At 37.1% G+C, this 26,841-nt stretch overlaps 1 protein-coding gene across 1 annotated transcript; it reads right to left on the bottom strand.

The window, feature by feature from the left end:
- Positions 1–1,184: 1,184 nt before the first annotated feature.
- On the bottom strand, positions 1,185–26,492 carry EIF3E (eukaryotic translation initiation factor 3 subunit E). Its single transcript, XM_082014878.1, has 13 exons — positions 26,199–26,492; positions 24,243–24,357; positions 21,188–21,305; positions 17,192–17,234; positions 16,625–16,729; positions 14,475–14,600; positions 12,868–12,992; positions 12,391–12,517; positions 10,195–10,296; positions 8,482–8,591; positions 2,819–2,921; positions 2,431–2,565; positions 1,185–1,423 (listed from the first exon to the last, which is right to left on the bottom strand). Exons 1-13 carry the CDS (start codon positions 26,286–26,288, stop codon positions 1,385–1,387), a joined length of 1,338 nt encoding a protein of 445 aa, XP_081871004.1. The 5' UTR covers positions 26,289–26,492; the 3' UTR covers positions 1,185–1,384.
- Between the last annotated feature and the right edge of the window lie 349 nt (positions 26,493–26,841).

Here is a 26,841-nt window from a genome sequence, read left to right as displayed (position 1 = left end):
TCCTCCAATCTGCTGCAGTTCCGCGAATTGCGACCCTGCCCTCCAGCATATGGGACTGCTTCCCCCCAGTTTGGTATGGTACATTGCACAGGATTAGACATGGGAGAGTAAAGATAAAAGCCTGCCTTGAAAATGACTGCTAAAGACACCTGCAATCAACCTTCATGGACAAATCAGTTCCCATGACTGCTTCCCAGTCAACATTTAACTGCAGACAGTAAGCAGGAGGGTTGAAGAGCTGGAACAACTTTCCATATGCAGATGAGTTCCAGAACTTTAGGAACAAAGAGGGGGAAAAGGCACACAGCTGGAATAAGGTGAAGGCGAGACACTAATTCACACCAACCTTAAATGCAAAACAGTATGCAAAGATAGTGTCTCTTCCTTTCCATTATTCATATTCACCTTACTAAACAGTCACTATATTTCACAGAACCCTAAAAAGGATCTTAGATTTTCTGGTTTAGAGGTGCTATGATATATTCTGCAGTGCAAAGGTGCTAAGGAAACCCAGGGAATTGTGAAACACTGGCTGGAAAAAAAAAAAAAAAAAGGCAAAAAACCCCAAGACCCAAACCACCAACCAACCTTAAAAAAAACCTTCAAAATACAACAGTTGAACAATACAAGTTTGGTTGCTTCATGTTTGTGTTGTGAATCTTAAGAACTTTAGATTTCAAAATAAAAACTTTGAACCATACTTGTCTCGTTAGCCAGACTTTTTGAAAGACCTTTTCCCCTGAAACAAAAAGCTCTACTCCAGAAAGTTTCCAAGACTGGGCAAGATTAAAAATGAGATTCAGAACAGAAAAAAATTCTTTCTGCATGAGCACACAGGTCTACCCAAATTACTCTGCACATAAGTCATGTTAGGTTTCATAAAAGGTATAGGTTACACATGCCTTTGCTCTGCCAAGTTTTGTGACAATCTACAAAACCACGGAAGTCCAGAAAGAGATCTTGTTTGACCAAATGTTCAGTGGGGATCCATTTGCTCACACCATTGGCTTTTAATTTTTTAGAATGCAACATTTGAAATGGATAACAAATAACTGTAATTCTCTGCTTCCAGACTCAGACAGCTCTAGGAACAATATAGCATCCTTTGGTACGAACACATGTAAAAGAATTGACATGTTAAATTCTACAAACTGTGATCCAAAATGCTTCAGAATGCCATTATGCTAAAAAGCCCCTATACAACAGAAGTAAGTATACCTAACTGATGAAGTTAGAGAAATTCACAGACTGTTAAAGTTAGCCAATTTTATTCAATAGTGTTAGATGGAATACTTCATTACCTTTTCTCAAAAAAGTTACATATTTGTGTGCTTTTTAGTCAAATAAAAACTGATTTCCCCCCCTCCCTTCTTGCAGAAGTATTTCAGTAGAAGCCAGAGTCTTGAGTAGCCCAGTTAGGTGCCTAAAAAAATAAATAAATAAGGATCAGTAGAAAAGAAGTTAATATATTATCTGTTGGTTACTGAAATTTACGGGAAATTATTAAAAAAATACTGATATATGGCTATGAAGTGGAAATATTGTTAATTAGTGAAGGATACTCAGTAAGTTTAAAGCAAGTGTTGATATAGTAGAAATACATGCTGTAATTAAGCTGTACAGCTTGAGTCCCCCAGGCTAGTACTTTCAAAATGGAAAAGTTCTAGAAGACTCCAAAATAAAAATAATTTGGCAGCTGGATTTTTTTAAAGAAAACAACAACACTGAGTTTCACATTATTTCCCTTTAATGGAATAAAGTAATCCACCACTGCTTGTACAACTTTCATCAGTATTTCAGCCAAGCAGTGAGGAAGCCTCATAAAAAACCCACTGAACCACATATTAAAAGAACTTAAATATTAAAATTTTTAAAGTAGGTATGGCTGGGTCCTTAGTGGACCTCAGAGTCATCCACCTTACAGTGTTCTCTTCCCTCACAAAGCTTCCCATATAGCACAGTGGACAGAAGCGAAGCCAGATGATCTTGCCAACTTCCTTATTTTCACTGGTTCTACTTAAACCTCTGGTTGACCTAGTTATATTCTCTAGTACTACACAAAATGGGTTTAACAGTTAGGGTTTTGCACAACTCCTCCTTCATGTTCCAGTCCTAAGCATTATTCAGTCTTCTCTCACTACTATATATATATACACAGATACTTTTCAAAGTACAACCCACTTGGAAAAAGTAATATAACTACTTTCATAAATGTCATCTTTCAAAATTAGCCCTTTGATGAGAAGTGAGAAGAAAACAAGAATTGCTGTGTAACACTCACCATAAGAAAATAAACTTTTTCCAGTTTAATTCCTAGTGTTAGAACTAGAGGTAGGTACCTCTGATGAATTAAGGAACAGGTTATGAATTATACTCAAGTATCTCACAAAAAAGACAGCAGGAATTCAGAAAAATGTAACTTATACCAACCTCAGATCTACCACTCTGATTCAATTTCTTCTCAATGTTCATAGCCAACATCTGACTACGAAAAGACAGGCTTTTGGTCTTTTCAATCACCTGTTGATAAGGTGAGACTGCGTTGTTGCCCATGACTACATGGCCCTAAAACACAGCAAAGGTAAAGCAAATTTAATAATCACTCAGAATGCATAAGCCTTTAATTTAATGCTCTGTTTTCAGAGCTTTCATAAATCATCTTACACACATGATCAAGAGAGAATAAATGAAGTCCACTACACTTTATGGGCAAAGAAAACCAAACAGCAGAAATTAGAACTCACTGCTCCTGAATAAAGTAAGAGAAGTTTAATGAAGAATTCAACAAATTCACTTGTATCTGTCTGTACAGTCTTACCAGCTTTGAATCCAATTTGGCATCTAGTCGTGCATTTCGAATTAGATTGACAATCCATCTTTCTGCTTCTTCAGGAGTCATATTTAGTTTATCTGCCAACATACTTAAAGACAAAAAACTTATCAAAAGGTGAAATAGAATCCCTCTGATGTTGGTAAACATAGGACTAAGGACTATGGAACACAAGTTAAACCAACACAAAATTTGGCACAGCCCAAGACCTGTATTCAAGAAATACTAAATATCTGGGAAAGCATACTTTCATTTGACTGAAGTGACTTTAAAGCTCACATACATGCACTCTTGCGCACCTCCCACCCCCACCGCTTTACAGTGGGACACTGTAAGGAATTCACATCCTGAAATATATGCTTACTCATTCTGAGCTATATCATTTTGCACTCAAATCTTGAACCTGCACGATTTATATATTCCTATTAAACCTTGCCTACATGAACATTCTTTACTTAATTGACAATTTCACAATCTCGCCACAACATAAAATGGAACAATTGAATTGAATTGCTTTTATTCTTATTTAAATCCAGCCAGCAGTCAAGAAAGTTTAGACTAATTAGTCCAGAAAACAGTTTAGCAATAAACTTCACTCTGAATTTTCAGCAAGAGCCATGAGACAAAGTTTGGTATAGAAGATGTGACAGATACACTATTCTCAAACTACTCTGTAATTTCAAGGAGGGATGGGGGGGGGGAGGACAAGGAAAGGAAAAATTTTAATGAAACAAGCACTCTTGTCCAGGAATAATCCCTTCTGATGGTGTTTCCTGTGGCTTTCCAGCCAACTCCTTTAGCTTCCTGCTGGCAGTTGGCTCATACAGGACTTTTGTAACGCTCATTCTTCCATCACATTTCAGACTGAGGTAACAAACATCAGGTAAGGCGTACAGACATGACCAAAAAGCCAGCTGGCTACGTCAAGTTGCAGAAGAGATCAATTTCTCATCTTTGCACAGGAACTTGCTTAAACTTATTTTTCTCTACCTGAAAAAGTGATTTTTGTCTTGACAATTATTAGCGTCAAGTAAATACTTTCTAATCTACCAATTACTAGCCCATCTACCTGTCTAGACTACCTATATACAGTTTTCTCTGCAATATGTTCTTCATCTCTTACCCTTCTCCCAACTATAAAAGTAAATTCCATTTTTTGCCACAGACGAACATGAAGTGAGGTGAATAGAAAAAAAAAGTAACTTAAAATACTGACTTGCACTGAACTCACTTCAATGAAATGACATGACAAATTTGTAGCAAAATATCTGGAGTTTGCCAAAGCAAGGGGAATTAAAATCCAACCGCAGTTGCTACTGTTCCACTAGAATTTTTAATCTGTGGTTGAATTAGAATTGTAGAAAGTTAAAGCAGATAAGTTAAGAGAATAGAAGATATCAGGGATGTAAATTTTTGTGGCATTATCAATCATCGAGGCAGAGCAAGACTGATATTTCAATAGGAAGAAGCCACAAATTGCTCTACTACCTTTGAATCACTGATGTTAAGCACCTGACCTGAAACTACAGAAATTTTGAGCTGAAAGAACATGGGCTGGGATGTGTGTGTGTTAGGGGAATTCTCATATTTCTCTTTTAGAAACATCAATAGGTTTCAGATAAAATATCTCCTCCAGAAGACCACAAGAACGGCTACTGCCACTACACTGGGGATTAAGCAATGTACCTTTGGGATTGAAGTGTGGAACCCCCATCCTTGGAGATAGTCAAGAATCAACTAGGCAAAGCCTTAAGCAGCATAATGGAACACCACAGTGAGTCCTGCTCAGAGTTGTAACTGGGTGCACAAGATTAAACCAGATGACTTTCAGAGTCAACCTGAACGGTTTCCAACCTACAGCACCTAGGTTTTGCTTTTTCCTTAACGTGAAGTCCCTTTGTACTTGGAGGGGGAGAAGGCACTGATTTCTAGACAGTCATTCCAAGCCAGAAACCAGTAAGTGCTTTATATCACCTAACAGATAATTCTACCTTTTCCTATTATGTCTAAATGCTACTAGCTCATCTTCTTCAGAGGTGGGATTTTTTTTTTTTAATTAAAAAAGTTAGATACACAAACATAGAGTATATATGCAGCTACAAAACAGAAATAACACACCTCTGTACAGGTGTTTTTTCCTGCACATGCATTTTTGAAAACTTACAAATCATAGAATGAAAATGATGGGGTAAAAAGGCATATAGAAACCCCCTATTTTATCTCAACTTCTAGCTTTGAGATTTACATGGATTAAAAATTTTAATATAAAATAACCAAAGTTATCAAGTAACAGCTATCTTTTAGTGAAATAAAGCTATCAAAAAAATTAAAACTTTATTACACCTTTGATGCAAAAAATGACCTTATTTCAACACTTGAGGCAACTGGATTCCATTTTAGGGTCTCCTCGCAGGCTACACTGAAGCAGCCAGCACCACCCAAAGTGCCCAGCTGTATAACATGGAGGAGGTACTTGCCTAGTAAAGCAACACATATGACTAAAGAAGCTTTCTCCATCCTTGCAGAGCAAATGCACTGAAGATTTATCCTGATTACAATTATGTACAAACACCACTATTCTCCTATCACACTATTAAAACAGGTATCTAATACTCTCAAGAGATGCAAACTACAGCTTCGTCCCCATAATTGTTTACCAGTTCAAGAGACAGTGACACATTCAGATTCACAAATACGTATTAGCACCATCAACACCAAAGAATTAAAGCAATAAAAGTTGCATTCTAGATTACTGTTGTTTATAAAACTCCCATTATAATCCAATTAAAGAATTATAATGAAATAATTTTATTAATATTTAAAGAATACTGTCTACCATTTAAAGTTACAGATGATTTCAAAGGGTAGATTCCCAACAGTAGTTTCAAAAATAGTTCTTTAGATTACTTCTATCCCTCTGCTTTATAAGGAGATTCACTTATTTGCATCATGCTGGAATAAATATTATTTAAGTTTTCCTTTGCTTAAAAGGCAAGTTTACTGAATTCCACACATCATCATACATAAACAAGCTTATCTTGTACTGTGCACAGAAGAAAAACAGAGGAAAGAAGAATGAAACATAGACACCTCTTCAATTAAATACAGGCATATCAAACTATCCAAAACACATTCTCAATTAATTTCATCTATTACTCTCTATTAAACATGGTATTTCAAAGAATAAACTAATTACAGGATAGTTTGGGATATATAAATTTTAAAATTGATAAAGCAACGACATCATTTGGAAAAATGTCAGATGCCCAACAGATGCAAGTAGTTAAGAAAACATTAAATGAGCCATCTATTTTTCCATTTAACATAAGGAATAGCGGATTTCCCACTAATTGTTTTCAAATTTGTTCTGAATAGCTAAACAGTACTTCTCAAGCACTGCGGTATGACCAACTAGTTTTCAACTCCAGGAATAGCAGTGGAAATCACTTGTGGACAAAGAAATGCAAGAACTATGCCTCAGTTAAATGTTTAATTAAAAGCATGTCGACAGGCTAATTTCTCCAAAAACAAGTCTGAAACACACCAAGAAATACTTATGCACTCCCTCTTAAGTCCAAAACTAATGATGGTTACAGATTGCCTAGAAGTTTAAGGCTTATGTCCATCACTTAAAACACAACTGACTTACTGAAAAGAATCTCATTACTGATGATGGATTCTACATGCAATTACCTGAATTGATCCATGGCAGGAATATCCATATCAATCTGAAGTATATGCCTCAACTCAGAAGTTTATCACTTGCCTCAGAACATAACATAATGTTCATGAAATGACAACACTGCTACCTATATTTATGAATTGCTTACACATACCAAGGAGAGACAACTACAATATTTTCTATCATACTTGGAGTTTAAATACCACATATCTTTTGTGTCATATGAACTGTAAAATAAGTAATGAACGCTAAATAAATTACAACCACCTACCATAGACCTTAATTTGTTAAATACAACTTGCTATTTTTGCTGTAACGGGTCACTGGTATGTTACCCACAGTTTAACAGTATCTTTTGACAGAGAGAATTGAAGCATACTTAAGATATATCCTCTGGACTTTCTGCTCATTGATGGGAGCCAGATCAGACAAAGAGACTTCTTGGAAAGACATCTAGTCGTTAGTTTAAAAAGCTTAAACATCCAGTTTCACTAAGAACTTGTGCTTGACTTGTGCTTCATCTACAGGAAATAGCAAGACGCTATGGGCTTTTATATTCCCCAGAAACTAATCCCTAAGAGAACTTTATTTACATTTTTTCTTCAAACACTTATTCAAAACCCCTTTATCCCTAAATGTGCAGTACTCAAACTGATTTTAGGTAAAGTATTAACCTCCTTATAAAATGAATGTAAGTATGGGAGTTCACAGCATCCAGTTCAGTTTACTATTATGACTATGCTTAAAACAATACACCACAGCTGATTAAAATGCTCAAATTCACTGACTGCCTTTTACATTGAACTCATTGACTACTGTAAGCTGATATAAAGGATAAAAAAATAATTTTCCAAATGCATTGAAGATAAACGTGTCACACAGCAGAGACAGAGATTAAAAGTAATAGGAATCTTTGTCCTTTCTCCAACTACACCTATCTATGAAAAAAAGTAATCCTTTCAATAAGCTTGCAGAACTCCAAGACAACTTTCTCAATTCCTTTTCTTTTGAAATCAAGCAGCATTAAATCACTTCCTCAGAGGACCACATGCACACATTTGCTCTGGATGCAAGCTGGTAAAAAGATTCTATTGAACTTGACCGATTTAATAGCTCTGGCTTCTGCTGTCAAGGATCTCTGCATTGCTCCCTACCATTGAGGTTTTTATAGCATTCAGAGTTGTTCACTTTTTTTCCCCTTTTTAATTTAAGGGATGTGGAAATACAGGGAATGGGGGCAAAGGCCAAGTGGAAAGGGATCTCAAGCATGCATAACATCTTCCTGCTTAGTTTCTACAATAGAGGCATCGAAGCTGATCCATTTGAAAAGTCTGCTTTTACAAAATTAATTTGAGTAAACAACAGACACCCTTGCTAATAAGAACATCATTTTCTTTCAGCCAGATCACTCACTTTGTGCCACAAAGCATAAGATCTATTGTTTTCTTTTGAATTAATGAAAAAAGCAATACAGTTCTAATTATTTTCAAGGAACATACCTGTAAAACAGACATGGGTATCTGTATCTACCAAATATAAATAAGTTTAAGCAACTTCCATTTGCATTTACTTAATATTACCACTCTACATCAATGTGTGTGGAATAGAGCTCCAGATTAAGACACCTGGACTTAGGTGACACTGGGTATCAAAGTTCCCATTAAATCCAGTAGATATCTAACTTGACACAACAAGAAGGTTTGAGCTTGAAAGCACTGTTTGTTTGGAGGGGTGGGGGTGGTAGAGAGGTTCTTTTAAACTTAACCACAAAAATTCATTTCTAAAATATGACTGCTATAATTTAAGTATATCACATTAGAACTATAAAATAGAAAGACAACGATCCTATTAAATTTTAATAATTTTAATTTCATCTAATGACTGAACATTTCTGATTACTAAAGTTAAACTGTCAAAATGTCATCCATGACTGATTTTTCTGAACTGCTCTATTAAGAGGTTATCTTACCCAATGCTGATACATTGATGGATGCGACAAAAAGTCTCAAATATAAAGAGACGGGCATTCTCAATGAAATCCTCAAGGCATGCCACTAAGAAGAAATCATTCACAAGCACCTGCAAGTGTAAGGAGAAAGGTAACACTGAGAACAAATGTGTAAGTAGTAATTTACTGGTAGACACGGTCAATAAGCAAGATCAGTGAACAGGTCATTTAAAGATTTCCCGGTATATTTCAGGATGTGGACAAAAAAACAACAGATTTAGCAGACATTCATTATTTCACAGCTTACCAAATCAAAATCGCATGCCAACATGATCACTGAGATCTGACTAGAGAAGACAATATGGTCTACTGCTGTCATAATTCCACTGAAGATCCCTCCAACACGTAGAATTTAACTCTTTCCTCATACTACAGGATTCTTGTTCACTCTGCAATTTGATCAGCATTCTCCTTGCCATGCAGACCAGCTTACTTAGAGTGCAAGTGTGCCTATAAAGTTCAGATTACAGGACCACCAGTCCTGTGCAGTGAAGATAAGCCTTCCGATTTACCCAATTAGGTGACTAATACTAATGAAAGTAAAGCCAACCAGAGGCTATAAGAATTGGTACTAATGTTCAGCTGTTAGAAATACTAACTTGTACACTATTCAACCCAAGTGTTACATATTTTTAACTGTTCATAGTAGATTAACTAAGAATTTTTGAAGAATATGTATTTAACTCTCCTAATGTTATTTCACATTACTTTTCACCACTACAATTCCAGGATGCAGTATCTTTCAGAACAAAAAGCAAATCCAAGCTTTTCTTCAAGCACTTCTCAAACTCTAATGGAAAAGCTGAAAGTCAACCAAACGCATGACAGCAATTCACTTCTTGTTCTAGAACTGCTTAAATACAGAATCATAGCATAGTTTGGGTCGGAAGGGACCTTTAAAGGTCATCTAGTCCAGCTCCCCTGCAATGAGCAGGGACATCTTCAGCTACATCAGACTGCTCAGAGCCTTGTCCAACCTGACTTTCAATGTTTATGGGGATGGGGCATCTACCACCTCTCTGGGAAACCTGTGCCAGTGGTTCACCATCCTCAGTGTGAAAAGTTCCTTCCCAATATCTAGCCTGAATCTACCCTCTTGTAGTTTAAAACCATTACCCCTTGTGCTATCACTACAGGCCCTGCTCAAAAGTCTGTCCCCATCTTTCTTAGAAGCCCCATTTAAGTACTGGAAGGCTGCAGTAAGGTCTCCCTGGAGCCTTCCCTTCTCCAGGCTGAACAACCCCAATTCTCTCAGCCCATCTTTATAGCAGAGCTGTTCCATCCCTCTGATCGTTTTTGTGGCCTCCTCTGGACGCTCTCCAACAGGTCCATGTTTTTCCTGTGCTGAGGGCTCCAGAGCTGGACACAGTACTCTAGCTGGGTGTCCCACCAGAGTGGAATAGTGGGGCAGAATCACCTCCCTCAACCTGCTGGCCACAGTTTAGATGCATTTCGATTCTTTTTATAATTTGAAAGTTATATTCTTACTGGTAAGTCTCGTTTAAGCATTACAAAATGAATTGTCAACCCCCACCCCCATCCATGAATTACAGCTCATCAGAAAACGTTGTCAATGGAATAAAACACCACTTCAAAACAAATCAGTTGGCCATTGCAACTTGGAGAGATCTTTCCTTAAAGGAAGAAAAGGCTTATAAACATTATAGATCTTACTGTTTCACACTCTCTCAGCTTCTTCTGTGCACCATCGAAATCAAAATTAACGTACAAGCATTCCACAAACTCTGTGATAGGGTCCCTGTATGTGTAGGACTCCTGTAAAGAAATTAGGAATAACATGAGAAATCAAGGCCACAAGGACAATCAAGTATTCCTTGTATTCCTCAAACAAAATTTATACTGGAAATAAGTCCATACATCATCTTAAATAAAATATTAAGTTACACTTCCCAATTCCTCTTATAAAAGCTGCTTAAATGCATGCTCCCCCCACCCCACCATAGTCTGGGTAAGCAACCAGGAGTGTAGTTTCCCCTTCAGCATTTAGTGCTGCAATCCTTGGGTTTAAAAAAGTCAGATACTAGAGCTGGTTCTGTATCAAACCTTCAAATTTCTTAAAATACAGAAGAACAGATATTCTCCCTAAATTCTGATTTCAAAGATGAGCCCAACATCAAATCCTTCATATTTGAAATTGAATGATCATTCAATTTGCACGGACAACATAGCTAACACAAATAACACTACTGTCTACATATAAAAATACTTGAATTCATTTCAGCATTACAGGAATTACTCAACTTTCTCAACTACAAGGCAGGATCTATATACATCTGTGTAAACTAAGACATAATTAAACATCCTCCGATAGTCTCTAATGCACATTAAGACAGCCTAACTCAGTATCTGTCAATAGCTGTTTTAGCATACAATAAGATCAGCAGATTAAAGGAATTACTAAGATTTTTTTTTTTTTCTGGATCAAAGTTATCTTTCCTTCCCAAAAGAACTGTATTTACAGTCTCATTATTTAGGTTTAAAATTCAGTTTTATAGGTAAAGGTTTTCTGCATCAAAACTGTACTTTTTAACCAAATTATTAGCATTCAGTATGTAAAAAGAGTCCTGGATCAATCACTTTTTAAATTTAATAGAGATGAACAAACTGCTTACCTATCAGTTCAACACTTGCAAAAGTATTGCAAGTATTAGCAATCTCTAACTGCTAGTAGAGCAATCAGCCTACCATATGACGTTTGACAACTCACTTCATTCAATGCTTTGTTTTTCCTGTGTAGACAGTCACTAGTTATCCTGTCTGAACTGCTTTCAAATATATAAAATCTCTACCACTTCATCATTTAATATAATGAACCATACAGAGTAGAAGAATACCAAGAAATAAAACTCTTTATCAGATATTTCAAAACCAAAGCCAACAGTCGTTTTCAAAAGGAACACCTTAGTGGTTCTTTTTTATTCCTATCAGTTCTACAAGGTAAAACGAAAGCAAAACAAGTTTAAAATGTTACTTTACTTCAAATATTAGAAGTTCCTATTACAGTAGAAGCTCAATGCTAAAAATCAGGGTTTAGCTTAAGATAAAACATGAGTCTTAACACTTCAACTAGTTTATAGCTTCTTATGCTACTTTTGTGTACAGTAATGCTTAAAAGCAGATTAAGATACAATTAAATTCCATTTTTGCACTGATTGTACTTTGCATAGGTAATTACATGAATGCTTGAAGTGGATATAGTTGATTGCTAGCCTGTAATAACACTATCACATATATATCATAGTTTATTATTCACAATATCTCATTGTTATTAAAAGTGTTTGAAACATGATGGCTCGTATACAAGTTGCATGCTGACTTCACATAGAGATCTTTGCCATAATCCCCTTGGATTGCTATCAAGCACAACTCTCTTGTTGCTCTTGTCCATGTCTACATCCTCATATAACTGTGACAAGAGAAGCATTTTCAATAAAATGCACATAGTTCAGTGGTTTTGAAATGCAAACAAGAACCCTTATTCATATAATAATTCCTTATTATTATTTAATAATAATAATGAAAAAAGAAGGCTGAAAAAGAAGAATCAGATCCAAAGCCATTTCACATACCTCAGTGGATTTCTGCATTTAATCACACCAAAAGAAAGCAAAACTGTGTGCATGTTCCATTTTACTCAATGCTTGTTGACATGAAAGGAGGAAAAAAATTATTCTGTCTTCCCACTGACTGACCTGCATTTTACTTCACAGTGAAAAATGAATTCACCGAGAGTAAATGAGGACCAAAATATTTAAGTAGAAAAGTACTAAACCATGCATATTATTAGAAGGAAGTTATTATGAATTCTCAGTAAAAAGGACAGAAAATATCAGATATTTCAGTCTTTACCTGCTGAATAACCTTTACTAGATCTTTCAGCACTTGCCTACGTTTTCGAACATCCTTATTTGTAATGACCGCAGTGGTCAGATATCTGAGGATATGTGGGCACATTGTCTGAATTGCATTGAGATACCTAAAAAGAAAAATCCAGATAAAGCTCAGATAATGCAATTTTATATCAAAACAGTATTCATGATAGATGGCTTATGCACCCTTCATGCAATAGAATACCAGGGAAAAAAACAGCCAGTTCTTCCTACTTCACCACCCCTTCTCCTTGAAGGGGAAGTATAGCCATGAAGAACAGCAAATTATACACAAAAAACTCAAAAAAGGCTTAGAAAAAATACTCAAAGTGTTAATATAATTTGAATTTCTGAAACAGCTTCAGGCTTTGAGCTGAAAAATGTTCGACATTCTTGCATATTCATCATCCACCTTCATTTCTATTTAAAGACACCAACACAGCACAACACAACTTACTGTGGTTGATAGAGAAAAAGGTCAATGATATTGTCTCTCCCTTTAGGATGATTAAAAAACACGAACAAAGACCAGTGGATGAGCCATGTTCTTTGCTGAAGAGACTGCAGCGGAGAGCTGACAGACTAAAAGAAAACGTAACATTGGTTTAAGTCAAATAAAACACAAAGTCTGCATGAATACTAATGCGTGGAAACCTGTAATTGTTCAAAAATTTTTGATTTTCCACTGGCCCCTTTCAGCTGTTATCACTCTCAGGCTGAGTTTGACCTCCAGCTTTTTAATCTGTCATCTGTTAAAAATAAATCTGCCGAAAACTATAACCAAGATAATTTTTTTCAATATTCCAATTTGTTTGCTAAAATTTGTATTCTGTTATGGCAAAAGCCTAGATTTTAGTTCTCCAAGGACTACCACACTAACACAAGTTGTTACTTCCCTTTTTAACCCCGAATTTAGTTTCTTGTATTCCCTCTTCAGATGTGATCTGAGGAACTACTTGGCTTCTCTAGCTTTTCAGTTTTTCTTCCTCTCTAAAGTCTCCCAAGAGCTTTTTTGACATAAACTCACAGACAATGATGAAACACCACAGTCACTTGCAGCCAAGAAATAAGAATGTAACTATCTTCATTTAAACCAACTGATACTGCACAAATAAGGATTCAGTCCTAAGTATCTGTATTAGCTTCAAATTTCAGCAGCACTTCAAATAGATTGAAAACCAATGTGTTGAGAATGAACTGACATAGCAAATAATAATCACTCCAAAGAGCATGACAACTAAATACTATAATTCTATCCTAAAAAATTTTGGAGTCTAATGAGTAAGTCAAATCTAATAGTTTATTGTAACCATATACGCTCATAAAGCTGAGAAAATTAGAGAAGAAAATCCGTTAACATTAGTTATCTGGCACATAGATAAAGAATGCTTCTAGGGGAAAAACAACTAAACCAAAACACTCAACACCTCATCAAGATTCTGGTTCAGAATTTCACTCTCACATTTCAGATATTGCCATTGAAGACCCATGAGCAGAGAGAAGACAGAGATGTCCTTAATTACTTCAGTTGCTCTGAATTAGTACTGCAGCCCCACTCTTTCCTTCACATTCTTGATACTCATCTGAACTCAGGGGCTGGCAAGGAAGCTGAATTAGCTAAAAACTGTTTCCAGAAACAAACTGTCTTGCATTTTATGTCAAAAGTGTTATTTTCATATGAGAATATAGTTCAGTTACATGCATTTTATTCTTTACAGAAAACGCATAGTACAACTACCTGAAATTTAAGCAGCACTTTCACACTTAGCTCTCAAACTCATCCGTAAAACCAGTTTGTTTTTTTTCTTTATTGGAAGTACTGTAGAAGTTCTCAGATATATTTTCAAATGTGGTAAGAGGGAAGCGAGTAATTTGAAAACAGAAGCTTCATTATTTCTTCACAAGCATGCTTCGGCTCTCCCACTATTATTAAGAAAGAATCTAGTGAGAAGGTGGTAGACTACTCCTAAACAAGACTGCAAGTGATTCATAACGATACTTGAATACCAACACCTCTAACCTCTTAACCTCTCACCTTACTAACACAACCAAGATTTTACTTACATTATTATCTATTGTCTCCTTTAGTCTTGTGAGATCTTCCATGGCAGCATCCCAATTCTGCATCAGAATTTCAGATGCCAGTTTTCCCCACAGAGAACTCAAAGCATTTCTGTCTGTTGCTGGAACCTATTTTCAACAACAGCAAAGTCATACTCCCAGTATTTTTTTTTTTTTAAACAAAAAGTAAATCATAACTAAAAAATACAAAAAATATTTACTGGTATTTTTAATTTACAAGGTAACAAATTTGCATGGTCCTATCTTTCCAAATTCAGTACTTTTTTAAAAAAAGCAATTTAGGTACAGAAGAAGAAACAAACAGCAGTACAGCTTCTAAAGCATAAGCTAGAAAATCCTGTCAGAGACAGGCAAAGCTCGATGCTGCTGCAGTTTAAGTTAAAAAAAAAAAATAAATATCTGAGCACCAGATGACACACAATTTATTTTTTTAAACAGCATATAAAAATGCTTCTAAACTGCTAAAACAAGGTTATTACAAAGCAAGTTCCATAAAGAATTCATGGACAGGAGGTAGCTACCTTAAACCTAGTATTCAAAGTTCTTTCTGCTAAGGCTGTGCCAAAAAGCGTACTTCTTATAGAAATGTCCAGTGAAACAGCAACTTTGTAGTAGTTCTATTTCCTGGAAGGGTACTCCTAAGGTCACGCTGTGTTAGTTTTACACAGGAATGAATTACACTAGGTCATTCACAGTGTCAAATTCTGTTCTCAGATCAGTTACAATAGTTCCTTCGTAGGTTAGGTTTCATCACACAACTTAAAACATATCTTCTCCCATCAGAATTAGTAACAGAAGTCCTACACCAAGCTATTACCAGCAAAAAAACAGTACTTCACTTTTGGAAATTAGTTATTTGACATAAACCAACATAATGCTAAGCCCAGAATTAAAGCACAAAGAATTAGGGACAATTGCATACAAACCTACATTAGTAATTTATTTCCCCTCTCAGCACATGGAACACACCTGACAATAACACTAGAAATAATACAGAAGAACTCAAGTTTTATCACAAACATTTAGACTAAGAATTCAACTCATTCTTACTCTAAACCCTGTTCTGATTAAAGATGTATTTCCCAATTTTTCTTCTTTAATTACAGTAAATTACAGGAATTACTGTTTCTTACTCTAGCAGCATTTCAGAAAGCTTAGGATATTTAGATGAGACTAAAAATTAGACAGTAAGAAACAAACCTCAACACAGGAGCCACTACATATTTTCAGCAATCACTCTTATCCATGAGATACGCACAGTTTAGAGGTCATTATCTTCCAGGCAACCAAGGTGTCAATTTAGCGGATACTTTTAATTGAGGAGCTTCAGATGCACTGTGCTGGTTCCAAATCATGTAATTACAGTTAGCTAGTCACAATAACTGCATTTAGATAGTGCAGTTGTTCTAGCTACAGTATCTGGATTTTCAAGCAGTTACCTTACACTTCCATTTCTTCGTAAAATGACACATTCACTGACCACGAATAATGAATTTATTGTGTTGAGATTCTTACAAGACACTACATCTTCATTCTCAAAATCCACTCCATTAACAAATGATATGAATTACAAGAACATGAAAAGAGTTGCTTCAGAGACGATGGATCTGGTTCTACAATTTTCACCTAACCTGTTTACATTTCCTAGGCAGATGACTTATACTCTTAAATCTGTCCCAAAACTCAGATGTGGGTTCAGATAATAAGCTGGGAGTTTACCACTACCACCAGTTATGTTCAATCCACCTGCATGCTTTTCAATACTGTTGATAACGTCTGTGCACAAAAACAAGTATTTATTTTTGCTCTTTTTTTTTTTTAATATTTTTCCAGGATACATTTATAGGGAGGAAAGAAGAAGTATTCCATAAGTAAATCTTACCACTAGACCTACAAATGTAAAGGACAGTTCTGAATTCAGCATGAAAATAACAGAATTGCTGGACAATAGTAAGTAATGATTATTAACCACTATTTTCAGCTTTTCTTTGGAGCACAGCAATAGGCTCAAAAAAGTTCAAAAGTATTGTATTTTAGGAATTAATACAAACAACTTAGTGGTCTAAGTATTTCATGGAAAAAAACCCAAACCAACCATAAAACAAAACCCAAACACACAACCCAAAACTTACCAGAACCCTAAAGAAGTAGAGATACTCTGCAGCTCCTGAGTAATTACCACATTCATACTGGAATTTTGCATACCTGTAGAGTGTATCTAGGTACTCCTGCCTAAACTGAAAAGGAATACAAAAAAGCTTTTCTTCACTAGGAAAAACAAAACAATACCGTTACAAGCCAAGTTTACTATTAAAGTAACCTTTGCAGTCTTTAGGTTCATTAAAAGACATTGTACGCAGCAAAAAAATAGGAAACTATCACACTCTTAATCCATGCCATCGAATTAAAGCTTACACCAATACTGGAAAATAGGTGAAATTCTGTGTTACAAAGTAAAGCACACCCTAGTTACAAGGATGCAGTTAACATTAGGCTCCAGCTTTATTTTTGTTTATATAAGAAGTTCAAAGGCATTCAAATAAAACATGTTACCATTAGGAATTCTCCCTATTAGTTACATTGACATGAGACAGGCCAAAATGTTAGTCCATAATTACTCAGAGATGTTGGCTGTACAGGAGGTTGGATGGAGATGTTTAGAACTGAATTCTAACAGGTGAAAGAATTAAACCACTTACACCATGCTTCTCAGCTAAATAGTCAAACAGCATCCGACCGTCCCTACAATAAAAACATAAAAACTGCTGTTTTTACAGAACAAACTGATTGTCACCATGCAAAATGCTACACAACACAACGTTTAGCTGTCAAAGTACCCAAATACAGTATAAAGCGTTACTCCTCCACTTGTGCAAAAGCAACTGCAGAAACAGAGCCAACTATTCCTCAAGTATCACGAAGAAATTCGAAAATCTTAAAACTATAATTATTGCAAATAAAGAATGCCACCTGCAACAATAACTAGACTTAAGAAAGGGTGGGAGGTTGTTTTAAATTTGATGGCATCCTTAGCTTTCAGTATGAAAGTTAAATTCTGACTTAGATCTCTTCCCACTCATCTTCTAATTCCACAGCAGTTACCCCAGCCAAGCAGTTTGAATTTAACAGGAGACAGGGGGGAAAAAAAAGTGGCAAAGACTAAAGTAATACAGAATTAGAAAGTAAACTTATCCAACTTAGCACCGGGACACAGTGGTTCACAAGAACACCTCTATCACAGCAAGTGCCTGCAGAATGCACAACTATAAACAATAATCATACTTAATAATTTCTAAACATTGAATTCACACATGATCACATTTCTGAATCTTTTTTATATTCAACATGGATAATAAAAGGACAAGCAATATTATCTAGATCAAAGGAAGGTTCAAGCCTCCAGTAGACAAGCATGAAATTATCTACCACCACTAAGTCTTATATTAATGACCACAGGACTTTGGATATCTGTGGTATTTTTAAACAATAGTTAACTTGGTGAGTAATTTTTTTATCCAGTATCTGCAATGGATCTTGATCAGCTCTCAGAGTGAGATTTTAGCACACCAGCTTCTCAATGCAATAAGAACTCAATTCAAATTCTGCTGCAGCCATCTGGAAACAAGAACCACAGTTGAATTCATATATATAGTTGAATTCACATTCATAAATGGAAAGTATTTTCAATTTGTTACTTGGATTATATGGATTGCCTTTGTACAATACAGAAAGAATTAATGACTTTTTTTTTTTTTAATCTCTAGCCCCCTGCCACCCTTGGCATGCTTCTATACTTGTAGCTACCCTCCACTTCATCTCTTCTGTGCATTCAGTCATGTGGTAAAGACGACTTGGACAATTCAGGGAACTATCATATTTGACAAAACATGTACCCATGATTTAACTGAAGAGTAAAGCACCAAGCTATAAATTCCTCTTGGGACAAAGATACAGTGAAGTGTCTGTAGGGGAAAATTCCCCTGTTTACTTTGAAATTAACTGTGAGCTGTGAGTTAAATTAGAACTTATGGTACAAGATTCTACAGGGAAATGGCACGTTGCCAACGTAGCCAAGAATGACAATCCTCAGTAATACTTGTAGAAGCAATGAAATAATCTCATGTGTTTCTTCCAGTGGAACATACTTCAAGGATGAGGAATACTGACTATTCCTCCATCATTTTAAAGTCAATGTCCTCCCACAGCTGCACAGAAAAAAAGTTAAATGTTCTGGCTTATTCTTGAAAGAACTTCCATTTGCAAAGTCTCCTTCACACACACCATCTTCTATCATTTCCCAGACTTTGATGTTCCAACCAGCACTGTCATGGATAAAAAAAACTGTGATCTAAAGTCCTGATAACTCATAGCTCTAAATTTGATACAGATTCCAAATCGCCAGCAGAAATTCAGAAAAAGTAAAAAAAAAAAAATCAAAAGTTGCTTTCTACTGTCTAAAGCATGCTACTCAGGTCTAGACAGATTGACGCCTCTAAGCCTTATTCTACCCATTACTGTGTAACCCCAACAGCCTAGATTAGAACTTCCAATGAGCCAATAACCAAAACCAGTATTTTTGAGCTACAAAGTTTTCAGACATTTTAAATGCAGAAGTGATGTACCAGATCAAAAATAAAACTTGCTGCATATGAGTAATACGGCTAATATATTTATCCCTAGGCAAGTTAAATTCCACATATTTTTTGATTGTAGCTCTTCCTTCCAAACAGGTTGTTTCTGATTTGGAACACATACTACTGACAAAATTCTGTGCATCAAAGGTCAAGTAACAGAACACATTTCCCAATAAATGCTAGTATTTGAAATTGCAACAAGGTCATTTTTTTTCCTAGGCCAAATACTATAGAAACAGGCTAAAGGCAAAGCAATAATTGAACAAGATCTCCATATATGGATCAGAAGTTCAGTTAGATTTGAATAGAGTTGTGATAGTATCAGGGGGTCTTTTCTTTAAGGTTAACAATAGCCCCAGTTAGTAACTTCAAGGCAATTACGTAACAGCAACTGTTACAGCAACTGGGCCTTTCACTTTCAAAGCTATACTTCCAAAAGCTGCCGAGTGGTTCCTGGCTTTGCATAACCACGTAAGTCATAAGCAAATGTAACTCCTTTTCTTAATATAACTATCTGACATAAATATCCATGCTGAAGTCAGCATAAAGGTGGCTTACTTATCCTAGCAATGCTTTTTACAGCAGAAGTTTAAGTACATTCATTTGATATCAGAACAAAATCAAAGCTCTTTCTGTAGTGCTGGAAAGCTACTAGATTTCATGATTTCTACTGACATTGTTTCATGTGCACATTGAGACCCAATGCATTGCAGCTCATAATTTCTGTACTGACCAAGTTCTAAATTAGACCATAACAAATTCTGAAAACAATGCGCAGAAAACATAGGCCAAAAAGGTTCATTAGTTTTCTCAGCAAGTTGGACTAAGAGGGGAAAGGAAAAAAGGATGATAATCTGCACTTGAAACAAGGAGTAAATTCTAATGAAGTTCCTCCCCCTTCAGCGACCCATTTTATTCAGGGGGATTGCTCCCAAACAAAGGTACACCTCATCAAGAAGATTTCTGCAGACTAGAGGAAAAAAACAAACAACTTTTGTAACATTGCTTCTGGAATTTTCTTAGAAAAACTACTGAATGCAGAGTCTTCCACATCAGTAGATGCATAAAGCTTGCCAACAACAGATCCAAGTACAAGCTTCACCTTCAAATTCAAGCCACACATAGTCTGGCTGATGTAGTATGCTCTACTTGAAGTCTTAGGGAAGGTAAGGCTAAAGAAAAGTTCTAATTAATTTTCCATAGTTGGTTAGACACATTTACAACAGTAATAACAATGCTTCCTATGTAGAGAGAACAAGCAGTAATTTACACTTAACTAATACCTACCCACCCTCTCTGAGGTTGCACAGTTACTTCATCAATGACTACAGCTGAACCCTTTCCTACAGGGCCCAAATTCAGGCTTAACCACAATAAAACTCATAGTCCTTAGATATAATGCACAGACAAACTCATTCTACTTTGCTTACGGCAGCAAATAAAGCGAGAAGAAATTAGATACATCTTAAAAAGATTATTACGAGCACTATCTTATACCAACAAGTTGGCCAATTTGGGTGATAAGGGCGTTAGCACAGCACTCCTGAAAGAAATGTGCTATGAGGCTGAAAGGATGTTATCCACCAGGCCTCCCAGACTAAGACAGACAGCAGTCCATAATCCTCTGTGGAGGGAAAAAAAAAAAGGGGGCAAGGTGACAGATGATCTCCTAGAAAAGAGAAGCTGAATTGTTTCACCCCATATTCAGTCCTCAAAAGTCCCCAAAACATCCCCCGCCCCAAAACAAACAAAAAAAAGCCCCCCCAGCCTCCCCAAAACCAATCTTGGCTGTGATCTGACTGCACTAAGTGATGACTGCCACTTGTTACAAGTTGATTCATGAACATTAAGAGCAACAGAGATGCCTTATGCACAGCAGGTAAAAGCACTGAAAAGAGAAAATTGTGTCCAGCAACTTCAGTTACCTGACCACAAGCACTATTTAAATATTGGCTGGAAATAAAAGTGTCTGTCTTTGTAGTTGTTACACAGAGACCATTCCTATCATCAACACTTAAGAGGTACTAACAAGCCGTCCTGAGAGGTCATGCTAGAAGTTACCTAGTGGACTGCATTTGCCTTGTAGTTTCTGGATCCTCAAACATCTTGACAATAGGTTCAGTTTCAGCTTGAAGCTGCTTCAACTGTGCAACAACAGTTGTTCTCTTCTCACGTAAAGCTAAACAAACAAAAAAGATTTTAGTGTCACACCTTAAGTTTTTACAGAAACCAACCTGTAATTACATGGTGCCAACAGCACATTTGAACATGTCTTCCCATTTCCTATCTCACTTGTCCTCTCAGCCAAGTCACAAAGCCAGAGGTATCTAACAATCCATTAACTTAATAAAAAGCTTCTAACATTTGGTTCATTTCTTCCTGTGTGGAATTCTAATCAAGCCACTACAGAGCAGTTATAGCTGGAGCAGCCTGTATTAGACAAGGTATCTTCAGGCTTTCACTAAGGGAGAACCAACCTCTTAAGTAAGTTCAGTTATTCCAAATAAACTTGGAAAAAAGTATACAGTGCTACAATACCAATAAAGTTATTTTTCCTCTAACTGACCAGGTTTTGAAAACTCAGAATACTTAACTGAAAATTGACAGGAAGAATTTAAAGCAGCTCAATATGCAAAATTACAATTTGAAACACTATGCATGTTTAAACAGAACATTAAACCTTTTATGAAAAAATCGTTAGGAAATAGAACTAACAGCTTTAGGGTGATTATTTTAAACAGACCCAAACTTCCTCACCAAGTGCTACCAGTACAATAAAATGAACACTTAAGTAGAATTCAGAAAAGCCCATATACTTAAAAAAACAACTAAAGAAAACCCAGTAGCATCCTGAGACTGGCTATATGAGCCAGAAGCATATGGGATCAGAGAAATCAAAAGCAAATCCCACAGGAAAACAGTATGCAGGAAGCTGTGAAAGTGAGCCACACACCAGGACACTCAATGCCACAGTGAACCTACTACACATTTCTTTTGTGATTTGACTAGGTATGTATTGGTAAAGGCAATCCAAAGTGGATAACACCATAATGGTGACCCAACCTAAATCTAAGAATGACTTGCCTGACAGGAAGTTTTCCAATAAGGAGAAACTATCTCCAACTTCAGATGAATCTTGACATTACAAGAGAGGAAAGGGAAACACATGAAAAAAAAAACATTCAGTTGACTTACTAAGAGTATGAAAATGTTTTCCTGTGACATCTCCTGGCTGTGTAATTGTAAGTTGATCTCATGGAAGACAAGATAAAAGCAACTATAAATTGTGCAGAGACATTTCTAAGTATAATAGTGTAAGCGAATTTAGCTTTGAGTATTTAAAAGAGTGAAGTCTTAAAAATGCTCAGCATAAAATTCTAGTGAAGCCAGCGATTCCACAAATGAAAAGAACCCGTCTGTATGTACATTCCAATAAGTGTTGATGCGTGAAGATGACACATACCAGAAGGATCTCAGAGTAAGACCTTTCCATTGAAAGCTGTACAAGCAAGCACCCTTAACAACTGACTCCATGTGAAAGCATTACCTCTGCTTAAGTTAATTTTATACTGTTGAATAAAAGCCACAGACCAAACAGGAAGTCATTGTATAAAAAAATCCTGCCAAACTGATGACATAAAATCTTACGAGATACGTTTCCAAAAAGTGTAAAAAAACATTACAAGTGTGGAAATTGTTGGCCTATATGAATACAGAGCTTTCCCAGTGACGAAATTCATTCAACTTACTTGCAGCTGTGACAAAATGATACTTAGCAACCTGCTTAAGTAAGTGGCTGTAGTCAGAATATGAAAGACATTAGAATAGTTACTTTGTGAAAGTGTGCTAGGATTGATATTTCTTGTTCTGTTTACTGCTTCAGCATTTTACTATTAACAGTAATATTCTTCTTCAACAGTTTAGAAAGGCTGGAGCAACAAAAGAAAGAGGACAATCTATTCAGCTTTGAGATTTTTACAGCCTTATAATGATTTTTTTTTTTTTTTTTTAAAAATCACTAGAACTGATAAGTAACCAAAAGGTGAAGCTATCATTACAACTGTTTCTTAGATTACAAAAGTGAAAACCTCTGGTTCTCATTATTTGCTATCAGTCCCACACATCATTACATATATACCCATAAATAACAACCTCTAATGCTAGCATATCAAAGACTTGATTAAAACATTGAATACAACATCCATAAGTTTATCAGTTCTCTTCATGTATTTCCAAAAGAGGCTAACTGCCAACTCTAGAGTTTAAAGAGCCTGGAAAGAGCAAGACCCAGAGGCAGAAGAACAGCTGGATCTTGTACCTGACTATGCAACGGCACCCAAGTCTCTTCCTCCTAAGCTGCAGGCCAGACAGACTGTAGTCCCACTAGTTTAGAGGAATTTCACAAAACGAAAAAAGATAGAGAAGTAGGAAGAAAGTGTATATTTAAAGACTAGGGTCAGGAAGGAAAAAACAAAAAAACCATCCTACAACTCAGAAAAAAGAAATATTAGAACACCCGCCCTGCCCCCCCAAAAACCAAAACATTAAGGACAGAAATTAGAGAAAGAAATATAATCTAACTATCTCCCCATCCCCAAGCACTCCACAGGAACATAGAAATTTAAGAAGTAAACAGGAAAGTTTCGAAAATTATGGAGAAGACAGTAAGAGATTAACTTTCATATCATTACGATAATATTACCATCATTGATTTTCTGGAGAAACAGCAATTTTTGTGTTGAAATCTAGCCTTAATATACTGGATGCTTTAAAGAAAAAAAGTTTAGCAACCCCTAATCATGCAATAGTGTTTAATTTCACAGATGAAAAGTAAGTGAAGTTCTGTTGGGCTATACCTTCAAAGTGCTTGAAATGACCAAATCAGCACTGAATTACTTCAGACATCACTCAAAGACTAAGTTCCTGATAGACCAGCAAACCCAAACTTCCCAGGCTCAGGGGATTCTATTTGTTTCAGTATTGCACATCCTTTTGTTAAGGCCAAAGATGAACAGTATTCTAGTTTTTGAGTGCAACAAGCAAATTACCACTAGCTATTTATTATTCTAGACAGAAAGGTTTTAAAATAAATTTTACTTCTAAATGAGCAGCTTACCATGTGGAATTTCATCAGAATAAAGATTTTTGTACACATCCATAGCAAAATCCACCATGTTGGTATCACTAAGGAGATCCAGTTTCCCTTGGAGTAGCTCTTTTTCATTGTATATCTGAAAAAAGAATTAACAACCGATTTCTTTGAATACTATTAAATAGTTTCCAACACATATTATGTAGTTACCTTCATGGCACAGTTTTTTTTAATGGATTTTTGTCCAATTAAATTGTTTTAAACATCACATCTCAAGAGACTTGCAAGATCTCACAGCTCTGTCATTTAGTATGCTTACTATAGAGCCTCTCTACACTTCCAGTCTTGGCAAGATACCAGCAATTTCCTGCTATTTATGAATGCAGGAATTTCAAAGATTAGTTGGGAGACTAGCAATGTTTTAGATGAGTATTTTTTAACAGGAATAGTAAATCCTATTACAATTCATGGGAGGAAAAAATCCAATATGAAAAATATATATTTATAATTTTCAGATACCTATAAATATATATGTATCTCTCAAAACCATAAAACCTTGGTCAGATTTTTATTTCTAAGTAGTGAATACTCTCCACAAACTAACATATAGTGCAGACTAGTCAAATAATTTAAAGTGGATCTCAGAAGAGATACTCAGGATCAAGCTTATCATTTAATTGTAGCACAGATGAATCTAAACTATGTTGTTCGGTCTATAGCATGAGAGCAAATTTACTTTAGCTTGTGTAATTGGATGGTGTTCTTTTAAACTTGTCAAATTGTTTTGTAAAGTTCTTACCCCATAATTTAGCCATGAGTTATAAAATGTTGTTAGTCTTCAAGATGTAGGTGAAGGCCTAAATGAAAGTATACCTCAAAAAGACACATTTGCATGAAGGCTGTATTACAATTCACCACACCACATTAATGGACTTCTCATATACAGAACCTGCATAAGTTTAATTCAGCTCTGAACATCGTGTTGTTCAACACTACAACAATAACCCTCGTTAATTAACTTCAGCTGATTTACAAATGCCAAAATACTAAAAATGCATTCAAGATGACAGACATCAAGGAAAGTCCATACACTACACATGAAAACTAGTTGGGTCAAGTTGTCTCAATGTATGCATGCTTAATTAAGTCCTTTCTGATTCTTTTAAATTCAAAGCTTATGTAATTTTACATGTTTTGTTTCCATTTTAAAATGGATCTGAATGGTACTTCAGACAGTTCAGACTGATGACAGTTTAGTCTAACCTATCTGCAGCATTACTGAGTTCTTCGCAGCAATATGATTTGCAATATATAAATAGAGACCAACAAGGGACAGCACTAGAAAGGGCTTATACTTGGTTTAAACACAAATTCGTGATGAAAACGATGTAAAGTTAAAGTTGATTAGCAATGCTATCTACACTGATGCGACCCCACACACCATGCTGCAACCCCACGGCTGAGGGGCGCGCCAGTGACCAGGGCCGCAGACGAGGCGCAGGGTAAGGAGGGCTGTCTCACTCTGTCGGAAGCAGGCAGACAACGAACCGCAGGTGGGAGGGAAAGATTTTCTTTTCCCCTCCCTCGAATAAGGGGAAGGGAAAGAAACTACACCACATCCGAGAAAGGGGAAAGAGGAGTTCCCCTCTGCCTGGGAAGCCAGGAGTTGCGTTGCGGGAGAAGCGGCGCCCCCAGGCCTTCTCTCGGCCCAGGGCCCTGCTCTCCCTCCCTCGGAAGGAAAACGCACACGCTTCTTCCTTGCCCTCTCCCATGCGGCGCACAGGCCCCGAGCGCCTCCCTTGGGAAGCGAGCTCCGAGTGGCCTCACGGGCCGGGACCAGGCCGCGCAGCGTCTGAGGAAGAAGACGACCACGGCGCCCGCAGGCCGGCGAGAGGCACCAGCCGCTGGTGGTACCATCCGCCATCTCACCGCTTCCCCAGCTGCAGGGTCGGCTCCCCCACCTCTGGAGCAGCCACGTACCTCCTTGACGGAGAGGAACTCCAGCAGCGGGAAGACCAAGTGCCGGTCCAAGAAGTGCGCGATCTTGGTGGTCAGGTCGTACTCCGCCATCTTGGCGATGGAAAAGAAAAAAGAGAGGCGGGGCCCCACGGCGCGCGAGCAGACGGCGGGCGACCGCGGCTCTTATGGGCTGTGCGCCTGCGCGGCGCCCGCGCATGCGCGACGCCGGCTGAACCGGGCGAGGCGGTGGGCGCCTGCGCAGTCTTTGGGTCGTCGCTGTCTGCAGTTGTGGCAGCGGGTGCTGTAGTTCGGGGCTGCCTGGCAGAGGGTTGCGAACGGGGCTTCGGCAAGGGGCTTAAGGCTGTGCCGGTGTAGAGGCAGTGGCAGGGCTGAATCCTGGACTGGTTTCCGCTTCCTCGCTTGAGGCGGGTGCGTGGGGCCGGGGCCCTGTGGAGGCTGAGGCAGGGCCCCTGCCTGTGCCTCGGGCTGGGTGAATGTGCCAGCATAGCGCGTTAGTAAGTGCTCAGAGACACTTTGTTTCTTGTGATGGGGTCAACTTAATACAGCTTGATCTCTGAAGTGGTGAATTTCTCCTAAAAGCGTTATAGAGTAGCTCTTAGGTATGAGTCCAGCACTACCACCTTGTGCTCGGTGTGGGAGGTTG

The sequence above is a fragment of the Phaethon aethereus genome, assembly GCF_964289735.1.
Source record: "Phaethon aethereus genome assembly, chromosome: 2".
Lineage (NCBI taxonomy): Eukaryota > Metazoa > Chordata > Aves > Phaethontiformes > Phaethontidae > Phaethon > Phaethon aethereus.
The sequence above is the reverse complement of the archived record's forward strand: the minus strand, read 5'-3'. Positions and strand labels throughout refer to the sequence as shown.